This window comes from Lasioglossum baleicum, chromosome 20 (assembly GCF_051020765.1).
Source record: "Lasioglossum baleicum chromosome 20, iyLasBale1, whole genome shotgun sequence".
NCBI classification, from domain to species: Eukaryota; Metazoa; Arthropoda; class Insecta; order Hymenoptera; family Halictidae; genus Lasioglossum; species Lasioglossum baleicum.
In genome coordinates, this window is record NC_134948.1 from 3,005,272 (window position 1) to 3,016,936 (window position 11,665).

Sequence of the window (11,665 nt, forward strand, 5' to 3'; positions counted from 1 at the left end):
AGAGTCTACGGAAATTCATAAAGCACTCCAATAGAATAGCACTTGGCATTTTGACGTATTCAAACCTTGAAACGAAAACGTTAACTGATTCAGATCCGAATCGAAACGTTTTATGCCCTACAACATAGCTATATTTAGTGTAGAATTTGATCGAACCTGAACGCCGAAAACCATTACTAAAGTTTGTTTCAAACAAAAATTGCGATCGATAAAAATCCCTCATTTGGAAATTCATAAAGTTGGAAAGCAGCCTGCTTCAAGATTAAATTTTTCGAAAATCACGAGCGATGGAGAAAAATGATTTTCAGGTCAACAGGAAAACATGTTGGACAGCTGTTGAAAAATCAACATGGTCATAGCCATCGTGCAAAAAGAGAATAAGACAGCATGATTGGATTACGAGCATTGAGGGGAGGATTTATAGATCTCAAGATAGCTGATCAGCATTCACAACTCAGGAGAATTAAACGTTCCATTCATTCTGCATAGATCGGATATCTTGATCGTCTTATCCGAATATCCGCGAATACATCTCGTCGAAAATCATTCGGATTCCCAGTGGGGGGAAAGTATGCCAACTATTATCCGCCCCAACATCCATCTGTCCTAAAAACTCCAGGTAGCTCGGACCTATCGAATGATAAGGGAATCGATTTGATGTGGTATTGAGGGGTTGAAGGTGCTACGGCACCGAACCGTAGAACGTTCAAGGGGTCGCGTACCCCTGCCACGAGGACACCGCAGGGGGTAACATCCCCTAGCATACCGGAAACGGATGCAAGAGTGAATATTAGACAGGTGGCTAGGAATTCGCCGGGACAGGCTGATGGTTAAATTAGCCGCCCACGATATGGCTTGCTTGATTACACCCTGAATTGTCTACCGGATGTTTTCGGCCAAATATTGCGTAAGGTGTGCCTCAACAACGTTAGAAAAATTTCTGCTTTCTCATTCTGCCAGTTTGAACACTTCACGTTGAATCAACTGAGTCATGGAAAGCTGTCGATTAACTAACTATTTCTACATACACTGCAAGAAGCAGGAATTATTTAACCCTTTGCACTCTCGGAGCAATTTTAACTTCAAAATTAAATATTTCTTCGGACCTACAATAATTCTATTCTACATGATTTCTTTTCATTTTATGGATATGAAATTGGTATAATACCTCGTACAATACTTAAACGATTAATAATTGATTAGATCCTATCATTTTTAATAATGTAAACAATATTTTGAACAATAGTATAGCAATTTTTAGTGACGATTCCATTCTCGAAAAAATTGGCGATATTGAAATTGCGATCACCTCGTGAAAATAAGTAGTACAACCATAAGCCAAGATTCATTTTAAAGCTCGAAGCCTCTGCTTTCGCAGAGCAGTGTTCAATTTCGCCCAAGATATGTTTACATTTTTCTCCAAAAGCTCTCCTCTTTGCAACGACACCTTGAAAATCGAAGTTGAGTGTTGCAAACGATTTAATTTTGAAATTCATCCCTGGTCCTAACATTTAATTTCTGTGAAATTTCCAGAGGCACAGTGACACAATGTTTTACATGATCCGGGGGGAGATGATGGAGTGCACAGCCCCAAATAAATGAATCGAGAGACCCGAGTATATAAATCGATTTCACACTCCTGCTGAGTATAAATTAATAGACACTTAGGGACTGAGCTACGCGGTTCGAGTGGGTACCAGGATGTTCACGGGGTTGTCCCGGCTACCAGGTGTTAGACATGGGACCATGGGTGCAAGGATGTGCCATGGAAAATCGGTTTTACATGGGGCGAGTGTTCCTTTGAGGAGGGATGAGCTGTGTTAGTCATTGCCGTGGCTTCTGTAGATTTTTTCAAACGAAGAGAAACTTAATCGACAGCCTTCTCAATATTCCTAAAGATTCTCCTATAAAATCTTCGATTAGAAACGTCTCTACTGTACTGCAAAAAATAAATAAAAATTAGCTATGCAAAACCGAGAAAATTATTACTGTTACGTTGAGCAATTGTTGGAGTCGTTTTGCAAGCAGTTCGAGAGAGGAATTAATTGTTATTTTCTTGTTCGTCTGAGTGATAACACTTGGGATGGAAGCTCGCACACGTGTGCAAGGATTTGCCATTTAAATCCGATCCCCTTCAGTTATCTCTAGATCTCGAGGATCAAAAATTCGGCTCCGCACAATGGACCTGTCCCCTCGAGCCTCTATTTTCGTTTCGGATTAAATCCGAATGGACTGCGGTTTCGGATCTGCGAATCGATTTTTCGCAATTTTCTGCACCTGCAAATTCGAGCATCTGATAACCGGAAAATATGATTCTCATCTGTTCGGACGTTAATAAATAAAGAAAACTAAGAAAGTATATTGTAGTCCATGTGGAGTGTAATAAATTTTTCTCATGGCATGATCATTCGGCCGCTGTCTCCCCAAATTGCATCCGTGGGAAACAAATCTCCATCACGATTTTCAACGGAATACAACACCAGATGGAGCGAATAATTCACCCCCTCAGCCCTCCTAATTACCACTGTGTTAATTACTATCCCTGAATGGACGTTTAAAATATATCTCTTAGGGTCCCGAGATAATGGGAAATACTTTATGTCGGCGATTCTAACAAAGCACAAATATAATTCCACACACAGCCCCCACAAAAATACAACAATAAATACACAGGTTCGAAAAGTTATCTAACTACACGTTTAACCCAAGCCGAAGATTCTGAGAATACTCGAGTAAGCCGGGTTGCCATTTTGTATGAGAAAGTGGCAATTGCGATTTGATAAACTTTTAGTTTCAGTATATTGCGACCGTGCAATTTCATTTTGTAGGAAACGCAAGTTCCGGCGAGAACATATTGTTGCGACAGCCGAGCCTATTAAATAATAGAAATTCTGCGGGACGTAATAACCGAGCAAAAAATCAGATTGACCTGTTACAGGCCTGATAATTACACGTTGCGGCCAGGGCCAAATGTCGCAGTACATACCCGGTTAACCCTCGATCGAAACCCTTTGCGCTTCTGGCGCACGTGCAACGACACGTGCCGGCCATTTCTTTCGCTGTTGCACCTTTGATTCATTGATGCTCTCTTCGCTCGGTCCCGTGAAATTGTATTAGCCTCGAGTTTCACCGTGTTTCCGCTCCTGGGACATCCTCCATAAATCATCGATGCAAAACGAATTTTCACTCGGACAGTTCTCCGGAAGCTTGAACCCTGAAAAACATAAAGAAAATAAAACGTATATCAAGATGCATTCGAGAACATTTTTAGCAAAGTAAAAATGTTCCACGAAAAATGTCATAGAAGAGAAAAGAAAATTTAGATTTTTGTATGGCTACATTTATTTGAATGCTCAAATATTGTTTTACTTAATTTTAACGAGCACGCAGAGCTTTGAGCCAATCCGTGGAAAATATAAAATTGACTGGAACGATAATTTCTCCAGACCAAAAAATGTTTATTGAAGGTTTCACGATTTTGTTGAACAATCACCGAGCTGGACAAAATTGGAAAAATCCAGGGGGATGTATTTCTGCAGACCACAAGATATTTATTGAAGGTTTCACTCTTTTGTTGAACAATTACCAGGCTTGGAAGAATTAGGGAAAGTCCAGCCGTCCGGAGGTGTCATAACAGATATCGAAATCTGTCGGTGCACTTCTGAAGCCTAGAACCACCCCTAACTTTAAAAATAGGAATTCACGAGGAGATAGGACCCAGATTGTCATAGCCGACTTTTTTGCCAGTTATCCACCACCGTGAGTCTCTCTACTCTTTATCAGATCGATGAAGAGGCGGTCCTAGCACCGTGGCAACCGGGGTGGCAGGCTCCACCAGGTTTCACCTCGACGAATAGGGTAGCGTTTGAACCTTCAACCCCTGCTCACGGATTCCGCCTTCCTCCCGCTGTTCCTTTTCAGTCATAGTGTATCAATCGTGGCAAAATGTTCGTCCCCGGTCCCTGGACATGAGCCTACTACCTTGTCGAACACTATACTTCAATCTCGGCAACACACTGCACCAGCAACTTCAATATCTCTGACCAAGAAGATCGTCGCCCTTATCAGGGTGCTCTGGAAACAAATATTTGTAACAAAATTAGCAGTGAAACATAGTGGTCGCGAAGAAAAAATAGTTCTAACCTGGATCGAGGTAGCTAAAGCTGAAGAAACCTGATCAACCCTGAAGAATCCTGAAGAAGAAGTGTTATACTACAGGATGATGGACTTTGACGATGTTGGTAGTCTTATGTGAGTTGGATCGGAGGATGAAGAGGATTGATACCGAATATTTTGGAGATCTAGGGACCTGGAGAACCTGTGGAAGGGTTCTGATAACAGATCCAACAAATCTGGCCACGTGTCTTGGTCCCAGAGTGGCACGTGCCGCTGTTTAGAAGTATTTGCTAGCACGCGGCTGGGACACGTGTCCCTGATAGGATCGTTAGATCCTCCGGACGTGATCGAGGGTGTGTACAGTGGAATTCCAGTGGAGATGATCGGCTAATCCCAGTGCGACAGTGTAGGAACTCGAATTTGTACCTTGTACAAACAACGCGAGATTTATGTACGAAACGTATATGTATATAAAAAAACTTTGGTAGCTTGTCAGAAAATGTAGTGAACGACCAGGATCAAATTATAACGATGTAACAGACTTGTTGTCTGATCATTCCATCTAGTCATTCTAGTCTAAATCGTCGGCTGACAGTGCGTTTTTATAGTAGTTGAAGAGGAATAATTAAATTGAAGATGTATTCTATGGATAATATTGAGCTGGACATGATGAATCGTCAGTATATGTACGAGGCGCACAGTTTCCTGGGAAATCCTGCTATTCCAGCTTTACCGCCTCATTGCGGAGCACCGACTACTGCTACTCTGCCTTCCATACCGTCGCAACTGGCCTCGCATCCTCCTGGTAGCACTGGCAGCTCCAGTGGCAGCGAGATTTATCTCTACGATGAGAACAGCAGTGACAACGAGAGTGCTTACAGCAGCGATCAGGAGAATCACGCTAGGGAGTAAGTATTCAGGATTTTCCAAATTTTTCTATTAATTTCCAGGGTTTTCCTATTCCAAACTTCCAGGATTTTCCAAATTTTACTATCCCCTAATTTCCAGGAGTTTTCAAATTTTTCTGTCCCCCAATTTCATACAGTTTTCAAATTCTTCTCTTCCCCAATTTCCAAGAGTTTTCAAATTTTTCTGTCCCCCAATTTCATACAGTTTTCAAATTCTTCTCTTCCCCAATTTCCAGGGTTTTCCAAATTTTTCTATCCCCCAGTTTCCAGGAGTTTTCAAATTTTTCTGTCTCCCAATTTCATGGAGTTTTCAAATTTTTCTCTTCCCCAATTTCCATGAGTTTTCAAATTTTTCTGTCCCCCAATTTCATGGATTTTTCAAATTTTTCTATCCCCCAATTTCCAAGAGTTTTCAAATTTTTCTTTTCCTCAGTTTCTAGTAGTTTTCAAATTTTTCTATCCCCCAATTTCCAGGGTTTTCCAAATTTTTCTATCACCCAATTTCCATGAGTTTTCAAAGTTTTCTCTTCCCTAATTTCCAGGATTTTCCTATTCCTCAATTTCCAGCGCATCGCACATTTTCCTATTCCCAATTTCGAATCCAATCTTCGGGGAAATTAACAGGAGCCAACGAACAATTGTTACAGAAGAAGTCAAAGCAGCAGACGCAATGGGGGTTCAGGGAAAAGTCCGAGACAAGCAGTGCAACAAAGGCAGGCAGCAAATATGAGAGAGAGGAGGCGTATGCAAAACATAAACGATGCCTTCGAGGGCCTTAGGGCCCACATACCAACCCTGCCATATGAGAAAAGACTGTCCAAGGTCGATACCCTAAAGATAGCGATTGGCTACATCAAGTTCCTCAATGAATTGATCAGAGCTGACACTGGCAACGACAACCTAACAGGAAACGGAGGACTGTCAACGTGTTCCGGTCGGGACGACTCAAAGAAGGTCATAGTTCGTGGTGAGGCAAATACCAATCGCACTCACTTTCCTATTTTGTTAACAATTATATCTAAATGCTCAGAATTCACAGTGTAGTAAATACATTAGAGTGTTTCACTTTGAATGAACAGTTCGGAATATTGTTTCGGGGGATCGATGGTTTGTTATAAATGACAACAATGAAATTTCAGGCAGTGAGGGAAACCCCTTCATTTTCCACTCGCTCTCCTGGTCCAGGAAGTCAGATATCTCGCCTAATGGGACGATGTATGCCAAGGTGTGGACACCAGAAGACCCGAGGACATCGAAGAGCAGCTCGACGTTCGAGTAACCTGTTCAGAACTTAATTGTTGAGTCCCAGTGTTATTTAGTATTTAAGTGAAGATAAGGCCTAGTCATCCTTCAACTATTTAACCCTAAGTTCATCCAATAAATAATTGAATTCGATGAAGAAATAACTTAGAAATTAATTTGTCGATTCTTAAATTATTCTCGGCGTGCAATTTTTTTTTTTTACGTAAGTTTTGCGCATCTAGTCGGATCATGGTCCACAGTATTATTATCATTAAGAATATTGAGTTTCTAATTATTGTAAATTACAGAGAATTCTTGGCGAACAAGAGCAAAAATCTTACGAAAATTCTGTCGGGATTTTCGTCTTTCTCTCTGGCAATAACATAATCTAGCGAAGTATAATGAAGCCGACAGAATTCGCGTGAACACATGTTACGATTGTAAATAGGGCACTGCTAGGATTAAGTAATTTAAGGATCGTTTGTACGTGAAGAGCAAAGATGGCGTCATCATTCTTGCCAATGGAGTCAATAAAGTAGGTTCCGCATGTTTAAAAAGACTTACGAGTTTTATTCTACAAATACCCCAATTTCCGGGATTTTCGAAATTTTCCTGTTCCCCAACTTTCAGGACTTTTCATAGTTTCCTATCCCCTAATTTCTAGGAGCTTCCAAATTTTCCTATTCTCTAATTTTCAGGACTCTCCATAGTTTCCTATTCCCCAATTTTCAGGAGCTTCCAAATTTTTCTATTCCCCAATTTTCGGGAGTTTTCATAGTTTCCTATCCCCCAATTTCTAGGAGCTTCAAAATTTTCCTATTCCCCAATTTTCAGGAGTTTTCATAGCTTCCTATCCCCTAATTTCCAGGAGTTTCCAAATTTTCCTATTCCCCAATTTATCAGGACCTCCCATAGTTTGCTATCCCCCAATTCCTAGAAGCTTCAAAATTTTCCTATTCCCCAATTTCCAAGAGTTTCGAAATTTTCCTAGTCGCCTGATTTCTTAAAATTGCGCCTCCCTCCGAAATTCGGCAAACTCCAACAAGAATATCGTCCGTGTAAACGCGAAATGGTGGCCATGACAAGGGGGCAGAAGCTCCGCCAAATTCTCCGTCGCAATTTGCCAAAGAGAGATGCGAGAGGGAAGGAGAGAATAAGAGAAAGCAAGAGAGAGAATGGTGGGCGGTACGTCGATAACGCGGCGTCGCGACGTCCTGCGTCGCTGGAATAATGGCGTCGCCGGGTGCGGATCTTCCCACGGCATTCTCCAGTTCCCTCTTCGTTCTTTTCCAACATGAATTACCTGAGTTTCCTTTGGCCCTAGCCTCCGCAGTTAATAAGGAGTACTTTCGCAGACACTTTATCCCTATAAAATTGCAGCACATGATTGCTAATAATATTTGTCCGAGCGTTGACCACAATATCACATTCAACCGATATCCAATTTTCCAGTTAATCGAACCACGTCGATACTTCCAGCCAGCACTATAGCACACAATTCGTATCCACTTTTATATTGTTTCTGAGGAGATATTGCGTTCAATTCAACTCGATTAGATGATACCATTTTTATTTATTTAATTCGTTCACCTGAGCAACTTTTAAAAACTGCAAAGTGGTCGATTATTACTGTCAACAAAAAGAATGTTTATTTCTCAATCATTCTTCAAATATACTTCTTCAAAAGTTCTTCATTAATCCCATTTTACTGGACAGAGTTTTACGTTTACAGTCATTTTACAATAATAATGATGAACAAATTGAACTGGTGTACTGCTGAAGATTGTCGATAGTGTTTGCAGAATTCTTTTTGACAATGTTCAATCTAGAATGTATTAGTGGGAGTTCATTCAGGAAAGAGACGTCCACCGGGTGAGCCATCGAGATCGTCAACCCGCAGACAAACGTGGGCCACTATCAGCTGTGAAAACAGCATTGTTTATAGACACCGCGACACAATGAGATGTAATTGAATCCATATTCTGCTCTGTTGTATCGAGACCCCCTCGACAGAGCTAGCGGAACGCCCCTGGCCCCCTCGCAGGGGTGGTTGTACTTAACGGTTCGGAAATCGAGGGTGGCCGTCGATTTGTGGACAATTAGGGACGATACGCTTGGCCCTTAGAACCAATCGAGCCCTTCTCCTCCTGTCGACATCTTTGCTGGCTCGTCACTCCGCTCTTCTAGGATCCTCCAACCGCCTCCAACATCTTCAACATCTTTCAACAGCCTCTAACATCTTCCAATATTCTTCGAAATCTTCCAAGATCTTCTAACGTCCTCTAACAAAATTCCATTTCGTGTGTACAGATTGGGTCCCATGGAAATCACCGACACTAATTTCCCCCACACGGTTTTCACCGACTTCGGATTTGACCGACAACGAATTTGATCGACAACGACTTGAGACGACTACAGTATGTGTGATAATACTGTATGATAATACATACTGTGGTCGTCTTAAGATGTTGTGGATCAAATTCGTTTTCGATTAAAGGCGTTGTCGGCAAAAGTCATTGTCGGTCAAATCTGGAGTCGGTGAAATTTGTGTCGGTGATTTCCATGGGACCGGTGCAGATTAGGGCGGCCCTTGTTTACTTTTGTCATCATTTCTTTCACGTCATCCCCCAGAGTTGTTTCAAATAATTTAAAAAAAACTGTGCAAAGTTTGAGTGCCCACAGTTTGAGTTGGCAAAAAATGTGTAAACTTTTAAGTCTCCAAAATAGTCGAGTTCCACTCGGAAAAATCCTGTAAAATGAACCGCTATACCTGAATCTGGTTATAATAGAGTGATAGCAGTGGATTATAGCTTCCCCGTGAAAACCAATAGAGGACATTTACAGGAACTAAATAATACAGAAGATTAGTGTACGATTAGAGGGATGGGGTTGATTTTATCGGTTCATCGAAAGTGGTTCGAATATTATCTACGATTGACGCAGGTGTGTTCATACACCTGCTTTTATCATCCGCGTCTACGCGCCACTTGTGTCCCATAAATATCGGGTTGAGTGGCAATATTCTGTCGCGACTACATATCTCGGCCAATGTTTGCCATTTGTCTTCTAGGAAACGTTGGCTCGTCGATCCAAGTATCACTTCGAAACATTCAATATTAATTGAACTGACACAACAAAGAATATTATAGGAGAGCCGCCAAGGTAGATAGAATTAAGGGTGTTACACCTAAAGGTGAAACCATGGGGTTCCATTACACCCCACCAGAACACATTCAAAAGGGTGCGGACAGTAAAAGAGAGCAACCGACCACCCTTCCTCAGGATCTCCTCCCCACGACCCATCCTGAAAATTGGGGCACGCAAATACCTGGGCAGCTGCACCCGGGGGGTGTTTTCCGAAGTTCCAGCAAAATCATCGACCACTGGACCCTCCTGGATCACTTCCACGCTTGTATTCACCCCCCTAAAATGCCCGAACTCGTTTTTACGGGGGACAATGCAACACTTGATTTGATTGTCGTTACCCCGTGGTGAAACAAATTGTCCTCAAAAAGTATGGCAACAATTTAATTACATTCTGGACATTATATTCATGAAATGAATATCCATGACAAATATTAAAAAGTGCGCCCTCGACGTAAAGGGTGTCCTGTTTAAGTGAGATCAGCAGGATATCTCGGAAGACGTTGTCGTTGTTGAAAAAGTGTTCCTACAAAAGTTGTTTGGTATGACGGGCTACATTACGTGGTATTAATTGTTTTCTCATGTGTGGAGTGGTGGACGACATATCAAGGTCACCTTGATTTTTTCAAAGGAATGCCCTATTTTTTATACCACATATCGATAGAGTATCAAATTCTGAATATAAAAGTGTTGACCTTCATACGTCCTAAACCTAATAGTTAATGAGATATTATCGAAACAAGTTTCTTTCTTCTTTGGATAATATCTCGTTAACTATTAGATATAGGACATATGAAGGTCAACACTTTTATACTCAGAATTTGATACTCTATCGATCTGTGTTATAAAAAATGGGACATTCCATTTAAGAAAATCAAGGTGACCTCGAAATGTCCTCCACCACTCCACCCACAAGAAAATAATTAATACCACGTAAAGTAGCCCGTCATACCAAACAACTTTTGTAGGAACACTTTTTCGATAACGACAACGTCTTCCGAGATATCCTGCTGATCTTACTTGAACAGTACACCCTGTATGGTACAAATTTTAATGTCAAATAAATAAAGCGCGAGTGAAAGATGGAAAAGATGAAATTGCTTTACGGTACAGAGGACGAGTTTTTAAAGTTTCGAGTTTTTCACCCCCCATGGATTCGCAGCTTACCCAATGAATGGACATGGCACGAAGACGAGTTTTAGGTTTTAGTATACTGTATACAGAGTATTGAGAGCACTGCCACCATTACGAGACGAACGGAGAATTAATACTTTATTTGTGTGTCACTCCAGCTGCGTGGATCCACGCAAGTGCCACCCTCGTGACAAGAGGGTGCTCTTAATGCGGCTCCAATACGAGGAAGGGGCTCTCTACGCCGGCAACCATAGATTCTATGGTTTGCTAATTTTCACGGTGCCACGGTCCCGTGACGTTCGAGCCGATTAGGTTCAACCTCAGGTATTGAACTTTCGCGCCTACCCCATAACCGACGTATCTTTCCCTGGACAATGGTGGCCCATAGCTCTCCTCTTCGCGCATTGTGACGCGCAATTTTTAATATGGGACCATTCAGAACAATTTGTGGGGACCATGGTCGACTTGGACCACTGTTCAAAATGATATTAAAGATACATTAGGGTGAAACGAGCGTGAACAATTTCTTATATTGATTTTATAAAAATAAATATAAGGAAACTGTGAAAAATTCGTGTACCATACGTTGTCATTATTTCTCCGATCATACTGATGAGACAAAATACAACCAGCAAATCATTGGGACAGTTTTTTTCCGAATGAAATGAATAAGTATAAGTGATTTTGGAATACTGGTGGAACATATTGTTTCGAAGAGATCGTAAATGAGAAATTGTATGGGAAATACCTTGGTCGATCTGAATTATGTACAATGGAGTTTCTTATTGCTCGAGGTCAGTAGATTGATAAGGAACAACAGTGTCCTGATAGCAGAGTAGTTCGTAGCGTTATCCACGAACCATAGTGTATTCGTACACTCGTGTAATATTGATTCGCAGCAGACGAGGTCGCAGGTGAGACTTCCCACGATGGTTGGCCGGCACCGAGGCAAACGCCACGGATTTGTCTGCATTGTTACAATTAGGCACATTGTATCAACACTTCGAAGAATCTGCAAAAAATAATCGGATACAACTTCGTAATTAACACTCGAACAAATAATCTCTAGGTATAAACAAATGAAAACAGCGAGCTTGAGCTTGAACTGCAAGAGATAATAG

General features: G+C 41.4%; 1 protein-coding gene across 2 annotated transcripts; it reads left to right on the top strand.

Annotated features, from left to right (window-relative positions):
- The first annotated feature begins 3,907 nt into the window (after positions 1-3,907).
- Fer1 (48 related 1) lies at positions 3,908-6,916 on the top strand. 2 transcript variants are annotated; one of them, XM_076444200.1, is made up of 3 exons: positions 3,908-5,024; positions 5,672-5,988; positions 6,164-6,916. In XM_076444200.1, exons 1-3 carry the CDS (start codon positions 4,753-4,755, stop codon positions 6,301-6,303), a joined length of 729 nt encoding a protein of 242 aa, XP_076300315.1. In that variant the 5' UTR covers positions 3,908-4,752; the 3' UTR covers positions 6,304-6,916. The 2 variants fall into 2 exon arrangements, with proteins under 2 accessions (XP_076300315.1, XP_076300314.1); XM_076444199.1 differs by having other exon boundaries at positions 5,672-5,991; positions 6,164-6,912.
- The last annotated feature ends 4,749 nt before the right edge of the window (positions 6,917-11,665 follow it).